At 36.4% G+C, this 20,125-nt stretch overlaps 1 protein-coding gene across 2 annotated transcripts; it reads right to left on the bottom strand.

Moving 5' to 3' along the window:
* Positions 1-7,183: 7,183 nt before the first annotated feature.
* Positions 7,184-11,788, bottom strand: LOC136235567 (uncharacterized). 2 transcript variants are annotated; one of them, XM_066025313.1, is made up of 3 exons: positions 10,587-11,788; positions 9,754-9,800; positions 7,184-7,456 (listed from the first exon to the last, which is right to left on the bottom strand). In XM_066025313.1, the coding sequence occupies exons 1-2, from the start codon at positions 11,732-11,734 to the stop codon at positions 9,797-9,799; spliced, it is 1,152 nt and encodes a 383-aa protein (XP_065881385.1). In that variant the 5' UTR covers positions 11,735-11,788; the 3' UTR covers positions 7,184-7,456; positions 9,754-9,796. The 2 variants fall into 2 exon arrangements, with proteins under 2 accessions (XP_065881385.1, XP_065881384.1); XM_066025312.1 differs by lacking the exon at positions 9,754-9,800 and having other exon boundaries at positions 10,587-11,787.
* Between the last annotated feature and the right edge of the window lie 8,337 nt (positions 11,789-20,125).

The following is a 20,125-nucleotide window of genomic DNA, read 5'->3' as shown; positions in this document are numbered from 1 at the left end:
TAGAGTTTCAATCACATAAAAACTTCTAATTAATATTATCAGATAATCCTTTAATTTAATTCATAACCATAATCAAATTATAATTATTAATCAAATTAATTTATCCCTAATTAATCTACAAATTTCGGCCCATATATATAGTGTCTCACTAATTACATTTTCGTCCTCCGATTTCAAGTCCCATATGCGACCCATTAGGTTCTTTATTGCCACTAGCCGTATATATCCTTTGAAATTATTCATCACGATTAATTCCAATATATATATAACGGAATACCGTCGCGAGCTGTTACTAGCAGAACCTATGATATTCCCCCAGAGCAATTAAGAAGTCAGATTGATAATTGACGTTAACCTTTTTGTATTAGGTACAGTATAATACGATCCTTCATTAACTATATCCTGTCGGTCAATTCCTTATAACCATGGAAAGTGTCAAGGTTACATATAACGAAGAGTCCGGTTTTACTTGTACAGGTTGAATTCACTCTGAAAGATAAGTTAAGTGAAATGTTCATTTCTACTCTTAACTCTATCACCTTGCAAGGATTTCAGTCAATTCACCACAAGCGGCCATTTTGATATATCTCCCACTTATCGGGAGTGACGAATGCTCAATCTGACATTAACTATTCTGCAATTACTTTGTGTGATACCCAACCCTGCTCTCACACACCCCAGGCTCTCACCTGTTGGATCATGCTCGCACAGAATCAAAGTATTAGACTCCATAATCCAAAATCACTAATTAACGAATGTTTGAGTCTAGGGATTAGTTATACCTACTAATACCAATGAGATTAACAGTTGACACTTTTAGATAAATTAATCCATGATGTTATCTCAAGTCGGTCCCAATCCTAATGAACTCCTTCACCGGATCCATGTAACTGTCTCGACAGAAAACACTGTTACATGCAAGTCTCAACAGTAATATGCCAATCCCTATAACATATTACTTGACTTGGATTGATTTTAAGTCTATTGGTCTATTATAAAGTATAGTCTCACTTCATGCTTGTATGAACACTTTATAACTACTTAAATAAACTTAGGCTTACTTTCTTTATGAAAGATTTGTGCCTTTATATATAGTTATATTTTAATGCTATATATCTTATTAAGCAAATGACTAAATAAATAATTTATTCATTAATATTTATATCCTAAAACAATTGTCTTTAGGACACTAAACTCCAACACAGCCCGTCGAACTAGCCCCACGATACCATGTTTCGCCCCCCAACTCTTCCACTTGCATTAGGAAACAAGTTAGATTAGGTTTAGGCACGAAACTATAACTATATTGCGAGCTAAATCTGACCTAGCCAGAGCCTATAGGATTGACGACTCTATGGAAGATTAAGCTCAAATTACTGAGCCTTAGAGCTAGTTTCGGTGTTACAAGGGAATCACGCGCTAGGAACCATAGAAGGATAAGTAGGGTTAATCGCGTCAGGCACAAGTGACTTAGATTAGGTTAATAACTGATTATTTAAAGAAGTTGAACTTATCATTATCGTATCCTTCCATATCCCTTCGAATAATTACATTGTTAAAAGATCACTTGGGAGTATAATAACTTAATTAGGAGTAGTTAATTTAGTCAAAACTCAATCTCAACCCCCCCACAACCTAGATAACATTAGAAGCTTAGTAGCTCGATACTTGCAGGAGTAAATCATGTGGATTCGATACCTGGACTTGTCCATATTATTACTTGATAACGATGGGTACACTTATCCCTTAGCGAGTCTCATTGAGCGTTAGCTCAAGGCGCATCAAGTTTTTGGTGCAAGTGACTTAGATTAGGTTAATAATTGATTGTTTAAACATGTTGAACTTATCATTATCATATCCTTCCATATCCCTTCGAGTAATTACATTGTTAAAAGATCACTTAGGAGTAGAATAACTTAATTAGGAGTAGGTTAATTTAGTCAAAACTCAATCTCAAACCCCCAAAATTAAGAAATTAACCTACCAAAAATAAATCAAATTTGACTTGGTAATTAAAAAGGATTTTTAGTAGGATAATTAATTGATTTTGGGTGAATTATCTAAATAATATTTTATGAGATTATGTGCAGATTTTTAGAGATAAAAGTTGAGATTTTTAAGGATCAGAATCAGGACCCACTCGGCGCATCAAATTCTAATAAAAATCATGCATAATATTTTGACATATTTTTAGGGATCATCTTTGGGCTTTTTGTATTTAAATAATTAGATTTTTTTATCCCCAAAGATAAATTAGTTTTTATTAGATAATATTTGGAGAGTTATTTTTTTCATTAGAATAGCTTTTTATTAATTAGTCTTTCATTAGGAATAGTTTTTTTATTTAGTCTTTTATTAGGAATAGGTTTTAGTTTTTCATTATATATAGTTCTATTTGTTAGGAATAATGATTCCCAGTTTTTGTAATCAGATTTTTACCAGACAGTTTTTAGTTTTTAGTTTTAGTTTTTATATCTTTTATCTTTGTAAAAACTCTAGCTTCCACCTTGAGAAATCCTCTCCACCTCCTCCATCTCCTTCAACCTCCATTGAAGAAACCTCTGAAGCTCCATTCACCAAGGATTGCTCAAGTTTCATCCTTAAGTCCTAGGAAGATGCCTGCATTGGTAGACAGGTTCCTTGAAAGGGATTTTTCTTCTCTTTTTATATTATGTCTAGCCTCTGATCCATACTATGAACCCTAGGCTCATTGTATCTTCGTGACAATACTTTTCACCTTTAATAATATTATAGTTTTGCTTTGTTCAATTGTTTTATTATTTGTATCTTTGTCTTACGCTTTGTCTGATTGGTTTAACTCATTCGATAATCCAAATATTAATTTGGCACATATTGCGAGCTGAATCTGACCTAGTCAATGCCTATAGGATTGACGACCCTATAGATGATTAAGCCCAAATTGCTGAGCCTTAGAGCTAGTTTCGGCCTTACAAGGGAATCACGAACTAAGTACCCCAAAAGGATAGGTAGGGCTCCATGTTCAGAAGTTTTCATTCTCTTCGACCTACCAAGAGAATCCAAAAGGGAGCAAACCAAACGTTTTCATAATCTGTTTAAATTTGACCTCTTATTATCAGTAAACTCATTTGAGGCTCCTAATCCGTTTTGCAATTACGGGTTATTTGTTAAGGAATTCGAGTTCCTAACATGGATAGAAGCTTATACCTAGGAAGGAACTCTATATCGAGCTAACCGACTATAAAAGTAGCGCTTCTTGGGAGGCAACCCTTGTTTGGACTGAACTTTTTCTAGGTTTGTTTTTCTTTTTAATTTAATTATAGATTTCTATTTTTAACTTTAGTCAGTAAGTTGTCTTCTCCACCCTAAACTCTTTCCACATGAGCTTTATTGTTTGACTTGCAATGTTGGAACTTATTGCATGATTTAAGTGTGAGGAGGAGAGGTAGACAAACTTACAAAAATTGTATAAATTTAAAAAAATTGTTGCGTCATGTCTAGTTTAGTTTTTGGTATTTTGAGTCTCATTTTTGTGTGTTTTGCATGTTTTAGGACCTAAAAACCAACTTCCTTCGAAGCTAAACTTCATTATTTGTCTCTAGGGATTAGAACCGAATCTAAAATTGCATGCTAACTAGTTTAGGTGTAGGACACAATCCTTGTATCTGTAAACACATGAGCTAAAATTGCATCTAGACCCTACTTTTGAAGAAATGCTAAAATCATTACTTAGGTAGATAAATTAAGGATTGAAGGCATGTGACATTGAACTTGAGTTTGGGGAGAACTAATGAACACAAAAATTGAAACCCAATTAATTATGAGCTGAATTTGAGCCCAAGAGCGAACATCAAAAAGCTCTTTTTCTTGATATTTTTTGTGTATGCTTTGACTTGTCAAGGATTATAGATTTTGCACCAAATACCGAGTTGAGTCTGCACGCACTGATTTGAGACGGTAGACGATGAATTAGCCTCATTAGAATTAACCATTTTTCTTTACCTTATTTTTATTTTTTTCATCAACCTTAGGAAGCCCCTTTGAGCCTTAATTTTTGTAGTTATAGTTTTTCTTTCTTTCCTAACCCTTATTTTTGCAAACTATCACTTAGTTTGTTCCCTAACCCGAATTTTTGCAAAACTCATCTAGAGTTTTTGTTTTGTTTTAGCGTTTTTTCTTTGTTTATGGCATTATAAGAGCAAGCCGAAAGGCTAAGAGGTGAACGAGCACAATTGCTTGAAAAGAACCAATCAAACGGTCCGCACCAGAAAAAAGAAAAGAAAAGAGACGAACAAAAGTGAGAAACATCATTCTCCAGTTCTTAAAATCAAACGTCTCAGAAAAAAAAAAGGAGAAATAAAAAGCTCGTGCCTTTTATATTTGCTAAAAGCCATCTAGCCTTGTTTTTCTAGCGCTAAAATTCTTAACCTTTGTTGTACCTATAACCTTTTCTAACCACATTACAACGCCATTTCGAGGCTATTTTTGATATTGTCGGAGTCATGTAGCAAAGTAGAGGTACTCGCATGAACGTGCAAATTCACCGTAATCCTAAGCAAGAACATAAGCCGAGAGTAAACACTTAAGCCACTAAATATTGTGTGAATTGAGTGAACTACCAATGGTGAGGTGTTTTACTTAGCTATCCCCTAAAGCTCGTTTAATTGAACATGTATCCTTTTCTTAAGCATATGACCTGTGATAATTGAACTACGGCTTTTGGATATCGTGTCTCTATTTTGTACTTCCGAATACATGTAATTACAGATGCTTGAAATTGTATCAGGCGCCTAGTCAAACCAGGAGGTTTTTCTAGCTTTGCCAGTGATTGCGGTTTAGTTTTTAGTTTACTTGGAGACAATTAAAGTTTTAAGTGTGAGGAGGTTTTGATAGGGGTAGAAAATCCCTATCTTTTGGTGCGGTTTTTAGGATAATTTTGATTAGTTTTCATTCAGTAAGCGAGCAAATCTCGCACTTTTATGCATGTGCGTGTGATTATTAGTTTTAGTATATGTTTTATTTACTTTTGTAGTTTCTAGCCGTTTTCTGATTGTTTTCAGGCAAAATATTGCCAAAATAGCACACACGTAGTCGTCCTTGGTTTTATCATTTCTAATCACCTTGATTGCATAATCACAAATTAGTGTACTATATATGCTAATGTGAAAAGATAAATATATATACCAAATCAGTTAATCGAATTGGTTTACCTTAACCAAACTATAAAAGGAAAATTTTACTAAAAAGGAAATTCAAATAAATATAGAACCAAATTTTTGGTTTGATATCAGATTCGTGGTGAGCATATAGGAATTATGCAGTGCCATCATCCAGTGAATCCCTCTAAAACCATTTTTTCTCTCCTTAAAACGAAATTAAAAAGTTAAGAGTGCATGATATACATTAGCATTTTGCAGCTCAGCTGTACAGCAAAGAAAAAAAAAACAAGTAAAAAAATGGATTGGATGAGTCATGTGGCTGAGCAAATACAGTTCACATCTACTGCTAGTGCAGAGAAGAGAGCATCGAAAAAATTAGGAGAAGGTTCATTAAGATAATTTTGACACAGCAGAGGAGGGGGATTTTATTTAAGTTTGGACAGAGTGAGTGGGGCAGGGAATTTGGATTGTTTTCACCCTTTGGGTAGGTGTAGAGTACGGGTAACAGTTTTTACCTTTTTTTTTTACCATCACAGGGATAGAAACTATACAAACAAAAATTTAAGATCTACAGGAGTATCAACATATTCACTCACTGATTCCTCTATCTTTTGTAACACCTAACAAACAAAGTTTGACTTCCCATTTTTAGGCCTCAATGGAATCTTTTTACTTGCTTAACCTTTTATTTGCATAAAACACTATTAATAACCTTTTATTTGCATAAAACACTATTAATATTAAGATACTTTGAAAAGAAATAGTTTATTTAACATGAAGGCTGTGATATAAAAGAAGAAAAAATAGTTACCCTTTTATAGTGGATTACAAAAAACAGTAAGTGGAAAAGAAAAAAATATTAAAATAAAACAATGGATCACCGTTTTTGAGGATTGAAGCAAGGAAGTGGTGTTGTTTGATTTATTTTGAGGCGCCAGACGCCTACATCTGGAGAGTGTAGTATACGCATAAGATGTAGACCAATTGGCGCTCGCGTGATTTTCAAAAGCTAGTCTTGTTTTCTTTCCTTGCTTATTTCCGGGAGATAAAAGGGTTGTTACCAATATTGATAACAAACCAATATTGATAACAAAGTCTCTAGCGTCTCGCGAATAAAAAAAGAACAAAATTCAAAGAAAAGGCGTCGATGCTTGGGTATAACTAATTTGTGAGAAGTAACAACTAAGTTATACCCATTAGAAATGCTCTTAGTTTCTAAAAATTTATATTTATATATATATATATATATAAAAACAATGAATCGGGATGAGGAATAAAAATCATCAATTGGTCGAGGAGCAGAGATAAGGAATGTAGCCCCCATTATGTTTACATCCCTAGTGATATGAAAGAAATATATATATAATATAACAAATAAAAAATTGAGTATAAATTTTATTATAATTAAATATACTTGTTTGCTCTTACAAAAAAATATATATATATAAAATAACAAATAGGCTTTTTAGCACAAATAAAATTGATTAATCTCTAAACTTACCAAGTGTCTCTTGTTAGCCCTCTAAAATGCTTAAAACCACCTATCGGCTACTGAAACTTGCTTGTGAAGATCTATAACCTCTTGGATTTGCTTACATTAATATACATCTCAATTTATCTAAACCGTCTCATATTCTTCCACATGGACTTAGAAGATTAATAATGTCAATTTGAGTGGACCAATCATTTTTTCTCCAACCAAGTTTAGAAGGCTACTGATGTATCAAGCCTTATAAATATGGATTATTTTTTTATGGGTCCCCGCATGAAAGAGGATGAATGAAACCCAATCCACCCACTCAACCTTTATCATTATCAAAGAGTGAAAGTTATTTATCTCTCCTATTAATCCTTCCTCTCCTCTCAAAAAAACTCTTTTATTTCAAAGGCTATGAAGATGAGAAATCCCCGGATGGAACTCTAAAAGGCCAGTAAGACTTCAAAGGAAAAGAATGCAACTTTAAAATGCATCTAGCTAAGACAATGTTTATCATCCACGGCACAGACAGGATTATACTTTAATTACCCGCAAGGAAAGGAAAACATGCAAAACTCAGCCCTACAGGATTTCATCTCATTTACCCTTCAATCTCATCATTCTACTACAACAAAAACGTAAACATCTACCCAAAAAGGCAGGCATTGCATTCTCGTAGCCGATTAGAGTGAATGAAGAAAGGGGGAAATACATGGGGCGGGGTACGTACGGGAGAACTCAAAATAAACTCATAGTAAATCCCAGATGAGACCAGGTGGAAAATGTGCTCTCGAATAAGTGGCACATGATCCCATGGAGCTGGTTATACATATACTACTCCCTGTGAAAAGGAAAAACAACAAAATTTCAGCTACAAATTCAATATAATGCTTTCTTTTTATAAATAAATAGAAAAGACAGCAATCATAGCAAGTGACAAGCCAACCGGAACATAATGCAGCATTGACAGCGCGTCAGTTATAAAATATTTTTGTGCAGGCAATGCAACATTCAAAGTGCAAACACAACCGACAGCCACAAATCTTCTTATATTCCAAAGCACCTCAGTTCATTGAATTCATTCAAAAGTTTCTACTCTAGGTTTGACAATGGCCACCATCGAGTGAAGGTATGAAGCAACTTTGTCCCCTTCTCTATGTATACATACGCGATACATCCTCATTGAGTGTCAAACTTGACATGTTAAACATAACTAAAATTATTATTTAGGAAAGCAATATTCATGAATGAGGTAATATCCAAATCAATTAAAGCAACTGTTAGTACTGGTATACAAGAACTCCCAGGCAAAAGTAAATAGAAACACTCTTATAATGAATTCCATGCACTCGCCTGGCTGACAAAACTGATTCCAAAAGAACAGAGAAATAGCCATGAAAAAACAAAATCCAGGCTTGGAGACTCTAATAAAGAAGAAATATCTACTGATTTGTTTTCACAATATACCAAGTGACTACTCCTAAAATATTCACAAAGTGCAACGTGAATGAAAATATGTGAAGCTCAAACCCGAGAAACAAAACTTGCAAGTGGCTTGATATGATAAATGTTTAACATGGAATTTCCTTCCTGGTATAAAAAATTTGAAGGCTAATATTTGTTAGTTTGTTATGACCCAATATATCATTGTGTAAGATACTCATTTTCACTCTTCAAAAAAGAGAAAGCAAACCACATATCACAGGCTAAGATTAGTTGCAAATCAAGCTCAAAGCACAAGTACAACCCCATGTAACAGAAACGCTTCCCACTCTACTATCTAATTCACCATAACTAACTTTTCCCATGATAACCCTATAGTTAATTAACTTGCCAGCTCATGTTCAACATTTTCATTTTTGCTCTGATTCTGAACTTTCTTCACCTAGCCTACATAAACTCTTAATTCTTTTGGCCCAGATGAGTTTTGAGTCAAAATTTCTCCGTTTCCAGCCCATTCCTTATCAGGTGCATTCATGCTTTCAGACACTATCTTAAACAAAAGAAAATTGTTGGACCTGCCATCATTTGTGGTGGAAAAACATGGAAGGTAAGTGATAGGCCACTTGAAGCGTGGAGCTGAACTTGAGGCAACTCAATCAAGTCCATACCTAAACAATAATATGTAGTAATATGCATAAAAGCCAGCCCTAAATGAACAGTCCAATTGCTATCAGCAAAACCTTGCTCACCATTGCCCGGTGTTGATACCATACCACTGAAGGCAGATTATTAAAGAATCAAGCATTCCTAAGCCCTCAATCCACTATTCAAGTGGTCTCTATCATATATTGAAAGTGAATATAAGATAATAATAAACATTAATGAAGGGCAGAAGCATTTTGATGAATATTTTTGCACTAGTTTAAGATAAATGAAGGGATGTTGCATTATAGCTAAAATGTAAAAAGACATCAAATTAGACAACAGAACATAATTTAGGTAACTCAATAAACTGATATCATAGTAGAAGAAATAGTTTCCCAGCTTATGTTGTTGAAGGGGTAATTCGCAATCACCAAAGATAGGTCTAAAACAAGAATCATCATATTATGAGTTACTTCCGTAATTGAGAAAAAGAAATACATGCATCCAATAGTAGTAAGGGGTTGTTTGATAACTCATTTAAGCACTTAAAATTAATACATTAAGTGCTTTTGAGTTTTAGCCTGTTTCATAATATCACTTAAAGAATTCAATTAAATAAAAAAATCACTTACTCTAGCAAGTCAAAATATTTAACTTGAAATTTTAAGTTGGATTTATCAACTACAATTTTAAAATTCAGTACTTACTTTTAGTATTTATCAAAAAGTTACACTATTTAATACTCTCAGCATTTACAATATTGAGCACTTAAAATACCGTATCCATTTTTTCAGCAGTTAATTTTAAGTTTTATCAAACACCACCTAAGACTTTGACATGCAAGCTAATTATCCCTAAACCTAAGCCTCACAGCAAAAAAAAATATAAAAAATACGAGCATGTGCACGAGTAAAATTATGTTGCTAATGAAGTTGCTTTATATAGTAGAGGAAAAGATAGAATATCTAGCAATAAAGGATCGGAATAAAAAATTAGTTGTAGGGGCATATTTAACTCAGGCCAATATGTCCCTTTACCCTACAGAATTACCTTTCAATACTTTTGCTACCCCTCTTTACTCACTCAATATTGCTCAACTGCAAAAAAAAAAAAAAAACTCTCCCCTTTTTTCACAGTAACACAAGATTGGTTAAACATGGGTAAGACTAAGGAAATTTAGATAACAATGGAATTTGAAAAAAAAAAGTAACCAACCAAAATATGGAAAAGCCAAGTTGTGACAACTAAGGTCAATTTTAGGGAAAACCAGGAATCTTGTTGAAAACTTCTCACAATTGTCTTCAGTTATATTTCTCCCCCGAAAAAAGCATCAACAACAAATTTAATCTGGGTAACTGTTGAAATCTCAAATAGTTAGTCCTAAATGAGTATAATCTCCTTGATGTATTCGTTATAATTTTTCTAAAATAATGTGAGGTTTGCACTAAAATTGCAGCAAACCAGCCTTCCATTCCCAGCAAAAGATATGTAAAAACCAAATGATCTCCAATCATATAATCATCAGTCTTACACTATTACTGTTGTAAATAGATAAATAATCATAATGCATATAAGGCACTTCACAAAATAATTAAGAGCCATGCAGTTAAGAAAAACAGAATTTGATTCTCATAGAAAGACTTGAAGGACTAATTTGCACTACAAGTCATTTTCAATTTCTTATTCTTACACTAACTATTTTAAGCGGAATAACTATATTTCATTTCACCTAATGCATGTGTTAGGTGTCTGTATCATCCCCTAAAAAGCAGTCCAATAACATGCAAACTAACATTCCATAGATCATAGTTTAGGCCGAAATAAATCAAAGTGCATGAACATCATATCAACTAATTATTCATAGAAGGGAATGAAAGCAATACCACTTAATGAGCCACCCAAACAAAAAATGTTGCATGATGGGAACTTTCTCCAGCACTTCTGCCTTGTACATCTTACGCAAGCCACTATTCACCTTGCCCCAATTAGGTACGCCACTGATATCGTCCAGTAATGGTGAATGCTCAGCAAACAACCCCTTCTTCACCTTCTTAACAAATGCAATACAAGAGAGGTACATATATTCACTAGCAAAATTTTCTAAAATGTCCTCGTTGTGGATTGACTTGGGCTTCATATACTTGTGATCAATCAACTGCGAAGATCCAAATATAAACGGCAAGAAATGATAATCATCGAGCCCCCACACCCCGTGCGAACCCGCAGGTTCCAAACAATAAATCAATTGCAATTTTCTCATTAGTTCAAGGTACTTTACGAAAACCCGTACCACCACAGCATGATAATCCTCTTCCTTAATGATGCCCATCCTTGCCAGGCAGTATAACCACGCAGCGAAATTGGTCTCATGGCCAGTACCATAATCAATCCGGCTCGCATTGCCAAAACTATCAGTAAAGTAAGGAACAATCTCGATCGTAGCAGATTTGAGGTCATCAGGTAAAAACTGGAGCATCATCGATTCACTATTTTCCTCCAAACGACTATGCCAGGTTCGGAAAGAAATATTACCGTAGCGAGCAGCTTGTTGAACGGGAGGAATTTCCCCAATCCACCGAGCTAGGGTTTCGATCATGGACAACATCGTCTTTATAGTTGATGATTCATGACAAGGATCAGAAATTTTGTGACCGCGGACAGAATCAGAGAGAGAAACAACAAAGCCGAGGAAGTTGTTGCCGGAATCAGATTCATGAAACCGGCGAATATCATCAGGGGATTGAATTTTCTTAGAGGGAATTTGAAAGTGATAAGGAGGTGAAACAGTGGGGACCTTTTGCGCTTGAGGGACCGGAGCAAGGATTATAGCTTGAGTGTTGTGTGGAGCATTGATAGCGGGAGCTCGGATGGGGCGGTAAGCAGGGGGGGGAGACATTTCAGGCCATGAGTTTTGTGGTGGGGGAGGGAAGGTGGTAGGACCACCGCATTTGACGCAAGTGCCGCTGGTACATGACTGTGGTGAGGCGGTGGCAGAATCATCGTTGTGATGGTGATGATGGGGGTCTTCCATGTCGGTGGTTTTCGCTGTGACTGCAACACAAGTCGATTTTTAGGAAGCTCGTATTCGTAGAGAAGGATGTTAATCTGATGAAACAGAGCTGGGTTTAGTTCTAATGGGCCAATCTCTTGAGACCTTTTCATTGTCCAATTAGCCCACTCCAAAACTTCTCAATAGTTCGCCACAAATTAAGAACTCAATTTACCATTCATATACATATTTTATATAGTTATTTTGGGTAAATTGTTTATCATATCGTATTAAATAAATTTCTAGACACGTTGAACAATAAAGAGCTTTAGACAAAAAAAAAAAAAAAAAAACCAAGACAAGTGGATCAAGTAAAAGACTATATTCCAAAGACACGCTTCTAATTCCCAAGCAGCGCTTCAATTTATAGTAAATGGGATACAGGCACAGAATATAAACCAATCAGTTGTCAACATGTGGAAAGTTACTCAACAGTAGGTATCTATAAATAGTCATTCCTAAAAGAGCACAAGGTACGTAATCATATATGTCCTCACTCTGCTTTCAAGTCCACTTTCTCTTTTTTTTAGTAAAATGTTGACTTAAGCATCAGAGAAGAGACGTCGTACACCAACCCATCTATGACAGTTTGTTCATTCTGTTCAATGAACTCTAGCTCAACCTGATCAACCTATTATGTAGATTGACGAACGTCGTTTGGTGTGATGAACGTGGAACTTACTGTTGAAACACAATTTCCACATTGATTTTGATTGTGACAAAAATATTAAATCAAATTAATATCTCCATAATTAATAACACATTAAAATAAAATGTTTATGTATACTAATGTGTTTGTTGAAGTGTTTGATTAATATAAACAATAGTTCAAAGAAAATAGAATTGGGCCTTAAGGCTTAAATCTAAGCCCATCGTCAAGAAGGCTTGTGAATCAAAGCATTAAATCCAGCTCATAGAAGGATCCAGAAGTCTTCCAACTATCTCAAAGACAAAGGCATTCTGGAAGACAATAATCAAGCCACGTTGGACAATATCATCTGATGTTGGACAGAGACAGAGTTGACCTGCACACAACTGTCATTGCCCTCACCAGATAAGGAAAGTTTCAGAACCACATACGGCTTGTCTCTTGGTCAACCTGAAAACTTTGCCTGATTTGTTTAGACCAAGAATACTGACTCCGACCAACTCTGCACAACAACGCAACACACAAACCAACGGACAAAGGATAGAAGATAATTGGCTGTTGGCACTCGCCTCTGGAAAGTGAAAACGACAGTTGAACGTTTTCCCTCTCAACGGTTATTGGTTATTTTGAATTTCGAAATGATCTCTGCCTCAAGTGTCAACTATAAAAGGCCTCTCATTTGCAACCTTAAAAAAACACCAGAAGAACAAAAAAAACGATCTTCAACGCAAAAAGCTCTGAGTGATTATCTTATGTTCCAAAGCAAAGCAAAATGCAAGAACTGCTTTACACACACGTTCACATCTCTTGTGTAATCTTTTCTTCAGTTCATTCAAAGTGTTCTAAGTTTAGAACAAAAATTATCAATCTTATAGATTAATCCAGAATCTTTGTATGTTCGGTATTTAGTAAACAGAGTTAGATAGTTGAGTGTAGGTTATAGAGGAAGGTACTCTGTAAGATCTCAATATCTATTGTAAGGGTTTGTGCTCTACCAGAAAGAGCTCAGTAGTTGATTAAAGCTCGAAAGATAAATTTCGGGGACTAGATGTAGGCAGGAGGCCGAACCAGGATAAATCTGCTGAGTATCATTTTTTAACTCTTACTCTGTATATTTGCTTGCTTATTATTTGGAACTGTTAAACGAACCAGAGTAATATCTTAAACGTGCAAAGTTCGGAAGCCCTCTAAGTGTTGCCTTCCGAACCGAGGACAGAAGCAATCTTAGTTACTGATTAACTAAAGTTGCCTCTGAACCTCAATCCTTGCACTCTGAGTTGTGCTATGTAATATGAGAAACATTTTAAACGATAAAAAGTTTTAAATCCTTATTAGTTCCATTAACAACCCCCCCCCCCCCCTCTAGACTAATTCTCATATACTTATGGGACCAACAAGTGGTATCAGAGCCATAATAGCTCAACACACAAGATAACACTATCTTGAGTTGATCCCATAATGGCTTCCAATATCAATAACACTCGTTTCCTGCCTCGAAATGAAACAACTCAGATCTTGCCCAAGGGCTTGTCTATCACCAGACCACTTTTATTCTTTGGATCAAATTATACCTTCTGGAAGAACATAATGAAAAATTTCATCCAATCCACAAATATGAGTGTCTTGCTAGCAATAGTCAAAGGCCCGTTCATTCCATGTGAAACGGTGGAGGGTAAACAAGTTGTCAATGAAGAGGTTAAATGGTCAGAGGATGACCTTAAAAAATTGTAAAATGATGCTTCCGCCATAAACATACTTCACTGTGCGTTAGATGCTGCAAAATACAATAAGATTTCAGGTTGTGAGTCAGCATAAGAAATCTGGAAGAAGCTGGAAGTGACCTATGAAGGCACAAGTAAAGTGAAGGAATCAAAGGTGAACCAGCACATGAGGTTGTATGAGCTGTTTGAGATGAATGATGGCGAAGGGATTTCTGAGATGAATGCCAAATTCACCAACATTATCAACGAGCTCAAAAGACTTGGAAAGGTATTCACAAAAGAAGAGCAAGTCAAGAAAATACTCAAAAGCCTGCCCAAAAGCTGGCAAGCTAAGAAGACTGTTGTCGAAGAAGCTCAGGACCTAACCATGTACAGATATGATGAGCTTATCGGATCTCTTCTGACTCATGAGATCTCCATAAAAAGCTTTGAAAGCAAGGAGAAGTTAGAAGATAAGAAGCAAAAGTCCTTAGTCATGAAAGTAGACTCTACTGATGAGAGCTCAATTGATCATGAGGAAATGGCTATGTTCACCCCGAAGATGAAAAGGATGTTCCAGAAGAATGAAAAATATGGAAAGAAGCCCTTCCAAAAATATGACAAGACTAAGAATGAATATGGTGACTGATGTGTGCGGCGCCTAGGTGCGTTACTGTGTGTTTATGCTATGTGGTTCTATGGTCTCTCTAGCTAGCATCGACTCTGCACTTTTACTTAGGGGCAAGTGTACCCCGTCGTATCAAGTAATGAACCTGGTTAAGTCTAGGTATCGAATCCGCGGGATTTATATCTACAAGTATTAAACTACTCGGTTCTATTCATTATCTAGGCGGTGAATACTTTAGTTTTGGGTACTATCAGAGGTAACCCTACTATTGAGCCAGTCTCCTTAGTCAGGGGTCTCAAATATAACCTATTGAGCATAGCTCAGCTGTGTGACAGCGGTAGAAAGGTTGTATTTGATGCCACTGAGTGTCGGATACTCGAGGGAAAAACAAACAATTTGATTTTAACTGCCCCTCGTGTTGACAATGTGTACATGCTGAGTTTAGAAAAGAACTTTTCGAAAAATATATGCTTAGTGTCAAAGGAGGACAACTCCTGGCTATGGCATAGGAGACTTGGTCACGTAAGCATGGACCTCCTTGCCAAACTAGCAAGAAAGCAATTAGTTGAGGGATTGCCCAAACTTAGATTTGAGAAAGATCAATTATGTAATGCTTGTCAGCAAGGTAAACAAACTAAAAAGTCTTTTCAAAATAAAAATATTGTCTCAACCAAGTGCCCATTGGAATTACTACATTTGGACCTTTTCGGACCTGTCTAGCCACTCAGCTTGGGCGGTAAGAAATTTTCCTTAGTCATTGTAGACGATTTCTCTAGGTATACTTGGATCATCATGCTAAGTAGCAAGGATGAAACATTTGAGATGTTTTCAACATTAGTCAAAAGGCTTGAAACTGACAAAGACCTAAAAGTAGCTCATATTAGAAGTGATAATGCGAAGAATTCAAAAACTAATAGTTTGACGAATTCTGTGAAGTCAGTGGCATTGACCATAATTTTTTTGCTCCCAGGACTCCTCAACAAAATGGGGTTATTGAAAGGAAGAACAGAACAATAGTCGAAATTGCTAGGACAATGCTGAGTGAAAATAGGCTTCCAAAGTATTTATGGGGTGAAGCTGTCCACACAGCATGCTATATACTAAATAGGGCTTTAGTTAGACCTATACTCAAGAAAACCCCGTATGAACTTTGGAAAGGACGAAAGCCCAACATTGGCTACTTTCGTGCCTTTAGGTGTAAATGTTTTATACTCAATACAAAAGAAAACCTTGCTAAAGCTGAGGAAGCGATCTTTCTAGGGTACTCAACTAACAGTAAAGCATATAGGGTGTATAATAAACGAACTCAGGTTGTAGAAGAGTCGGTACATATTGAGTTCGACGAAACTGACCCTACAGGAAAGACAACTCAGTCCGCCGAAGATGACCTAGGCTCAGCTTCCGCTGACCAAAATGGAGCCGCTGAGTCATCACCACAGGGGCTGACCAAAGGTAAACACGAAACCAAAATTACCTTTGCTGACCAATCTACTCTTGCAGATATTGTAGACACACCTATTCCAGAAAACTCAACATTACCTAAAGAAGTCAAAATCCCAAGAGGACACTCGGAGAAGTCCATTCTTGATGCTGCTGAAAACAAGCTGATGACGAGAGATCAGCTTAGAAAGTATCTCAACAATGTTGCATTCGTCTCAGTTCATGAGCCAAAGAACTTCTCGGATGCTGAGCACGACGAACACTGGATCAATGTTATGCAAGAGGAGCTTGATCAGTTCAAAAGAAATGAGGTATGGTATTTAGTACCTAAACCTAGGAATCAAATGACCATAGGAACTAAGTGGGTCTTTATAAATAAACTAGATGAGCAAGGCAATGTAGTCAGGAACAAAGCCCGACTGGTAGCCCAAGGCTATAGTTAGAAATAGGGCATTGACTATGGTGAAACCTTTACTCCCGTTGCTAGGTTAGAGGCTATACGTATATTATGTGCATATGCTAGTTTCATGAACTTCAAACTATATCAAATGGATGTCAAAAGTGCTTTTCTTAATGGATTTATAAACGAAGAGGTATATGTTAGTCAACCTCCAGGGTTTGAAGATCCAAAATTTCCAAACCACGTTTATAAACTCAAGAAGGCCTTGTACGGCCTGAAACAAGCACCACATGCTTGGTATGAGAGGTTGACCAGTTTCCTGCTGACCAGGAACTATGTCAGAGGCAAAGCTGACACAACCTTGTTCATTAAGAAAAAGGGTAAAAATACCCTGCTGGCACAAATTTACGTAGATGACATAATCTTTGGTGCTATTGATGAATCTATGTGCAAAGAATTTAGTAAACAGATGCAAACTGAGTTCGAGATGTCAATGATGGGAGAACTCAACTTCTTCATTGGACTACAAATAAAGCAAGGGAAGAACGTCATCTTCATCAGTCAGTCTAAGTATGCCAAAGAAATGTTAAAGAAATTCGATATGGAAGAATGTAAGCCCATATCTACCCCAATGGGTACTGACACTATCCTTTGTGCTGACGAGAAAGGTAAGTCAGTAGATAGTAAATTATATCGAGGTATGATTGGCTCTCTACTTTATCTTACTTCCAGTAGACCTGACATTCAGTACTCAGTATGTTATTGCGCAAGATATCAAGCTAACCCCAGGGAATCTCACCTTATAGCTGTAAAAAGAATTTTCAGATATTTGTAGAGCTCGGTTAATGCAGGTTTATGGTATCTAAATTCAAATAACTTTACACTCATTGGATACACTAACGCTGACTATGGACGAAATAAGCTAGAGTGTAAGAGTACTTCGGGAGGGTGTCACTTCCTTAGAAGTTGTCTAGTATCTTGGTTCAGCAGCAATCGTCAGTGGCCCTGTCAACAACTGCAGCTGAGTACATTGCTGCTGAAAGCTGTGTGGCCCAAGTCCTATGGATTAAGCAACAACTGGAGGATTGTGGAGTACAAACTGACACAATCGAAGTCAAATGCGACAACAAAAGTGCCATTGACTTATCCAAAAATCCAATCCAACACAGCAGGATGAAGCATGTCAGCATTCGACATCAATTCATTAGAGATCATGTACTTAAAAGGGAGATCAAGCTGACCTACGTACCAAAAGATGAACAGCTTGTGGATATCTTTACGAAGCCTCTGGCTCGTGAGCAATTTAACATACTAAGGGAAGCTATCGGTATGTCTAATCCTCTTTAATAAAATTCTATGCTTAAATTGAATATTGAGTGATTAACATGCTGAGTGATTTGTGCTAAGTTAGTAACTATTGCATGCTGAGTAGACACACATACTGAGTGATTATCTTAAGCTGAGTTACTAAGCATGACGAAATTCTTCTACGTGAAACTGACTACTCAGAATATCAAACGTTTAGAATACTAGATACTGAGTAAATCTGTTGCACAATTAATGCTAGCACGCGTATTAAATAGCCACCTAGGATGACATAAGCGCCATAATTAGAAAACACATGCACCGAACGTGTCATAAATGCTAGAGATTACTGTCGATTGATCATCTCGAGGTAAAACGGCTATTCCAACCCTTCAGATCAACTTGGCATTCTTATAAATAGTGGACGAATTCCCACTCATACCTCTTTACATTCAAAATTTCTGGCATTCAATCTCTCTCTCTCTTGAATCCCAAAACCTCTCTAAAATCCTTGAGAAAATCATGTCTGATTCTCAAAACATCTCCGGTGCCGATTATGACCAAAATTGCTCCGATGAAAACCCTCCGTCTCCTGCTCAGCCGGACTACGAAGAGACTTCTACTGAGTCTCAAGGACTTGGTCAGCATGACCAATCCAAGGTCAACACTCCGAGCAAGAACCCTCAAGCTGACCAAGCAACCTCTTCGAAAAAGAAGAAGGAAAAGAAAGACAAGCAACCTAAGGAAAAGGAATTTCTTCAGGTTTACAACTGTGTAAAGAATTGTGAGGTACTTCGTTGCCGGTGGTTCTCCCTAAGTTTTGTAACAGCTGAGCAACCGTTCTGTGAATGGATTTCCAAAAACGGCTGGTCAGAACTCTTTTCTCTCTCTGGTAAAACTTACCCCCGGTTTGTAAGGGAATTCTATTCTAATCTCAGAGTGGATAAGGACAACACTGACCATCTAGTCACCAAGGTCACAGGCAAGGACATCACGATAACTCAATCCTATCTAGCAACTTTGCTAAAGCTGCCAAACAAAGGTAAAGAATTCAGACCACAAACGCCAAACTTGACTACCCCGTTGAGTTCTGTAAACCGAAGGACCACAAAGGAGAAATAGCCAGCACGTGTATGGGTCAGAATTAAAAAATGGCTCATTACATCCTGACCAACTTCATATTTCCTAAAGTCAACTCCGCCTCATCAGCCTCAAATTTCGAGCCGAATTTTATCTGGCACATGCTGACCTACCAACCACTTAATATGCCCGTCTTTCTTATCGGTGCATTCCAACGGATTACTGGGAAACTCAGGATGGGCTCCCTGATGCTCGTAAAGTATATAGCATTTAATAGGACAAGTGTCTCCTATCGCAACAAGTAATATTGTGCTAAGCACGAGATCAAACCACAAAGACTATTTGTTATAACTAGCAAATCTACCTAGAATGATCTAATTGTTTAGAGGGTTGGATAAATGTTTGGGTTTTTATCTAACTAATTAACTAATTGAAAGCAATAAAGATAACAAGATAGAGTGAACAATTGACAGGGTAGAAGGTGAATTAATGGATGGCACAACCTAGGCTGAGGAATCCTTTGATTAAATCCTATGTATGAGTTTAGGGAGTTCAGATTTATGTTTTACCAATGATTGAAGGTAATTGTCCTAATTGAAAGACTAATGTGATCAGTATTGTCCTTCCTATTCACATGCATTCGGGTGACGGCTTGATTAGGCATATACCCTAGGTCATGCAAAGCATTAGGTTTATTGACAACTAAGGCTAAAGCCGTAGCCCAGCCATAAAGCCTCATTCATAGTGGTCTCTAGCGAAGTCAGGTTAATACAAATAAAAAATATAGACGATTCCGTGGTCAGGTTCTCATCTATCTATCATCCTATTTAATGTCAGGGTCACAGGCATTAAGCACATTATATACATAAACAGGCTAGTTGATCATTATCAATGTTCATTCTAGCATAAATCCTGTTCCTAACAATTTTTAGGCATTAAGCATGCATAAACTGATCAATCAAAGGTCCTATATCCCTAATCACACATATTCATACAATCAATTTCATCCCCATCCCAAATTGGATGGGGATCAGTTCATAGAAAAACTAATCAAAATAGGAGGAAATCATGAATAACGGAAAAACATCTTCAATTGAATATAAAAGGAAAAGATAAGAGGGAGAGATAGAAATCCAAAACCCGCTTGTCGATTCTGATTACAAAAATAGAA

This window comes from Euphorbia lathyris, chromosome 7 (assembly GCF_963576675.1).
Source record: "Euphorbia lathyris chromosome 7, ddEupLath1.1, whole genome shotgun sequence".
Lineage (NCBI taxonomy): Eukaryota > Viridiplantae > Streptophyta > Magnoliopsida > Malpighiales > Euphorbiaceae > Euphorbia > Euphorbia lathyris.
The sequence above is the reverse complement of the archived record's forward strand: the minus strand, read 5'-3'. Positions and strand labels throughout refer to the sequence as shown.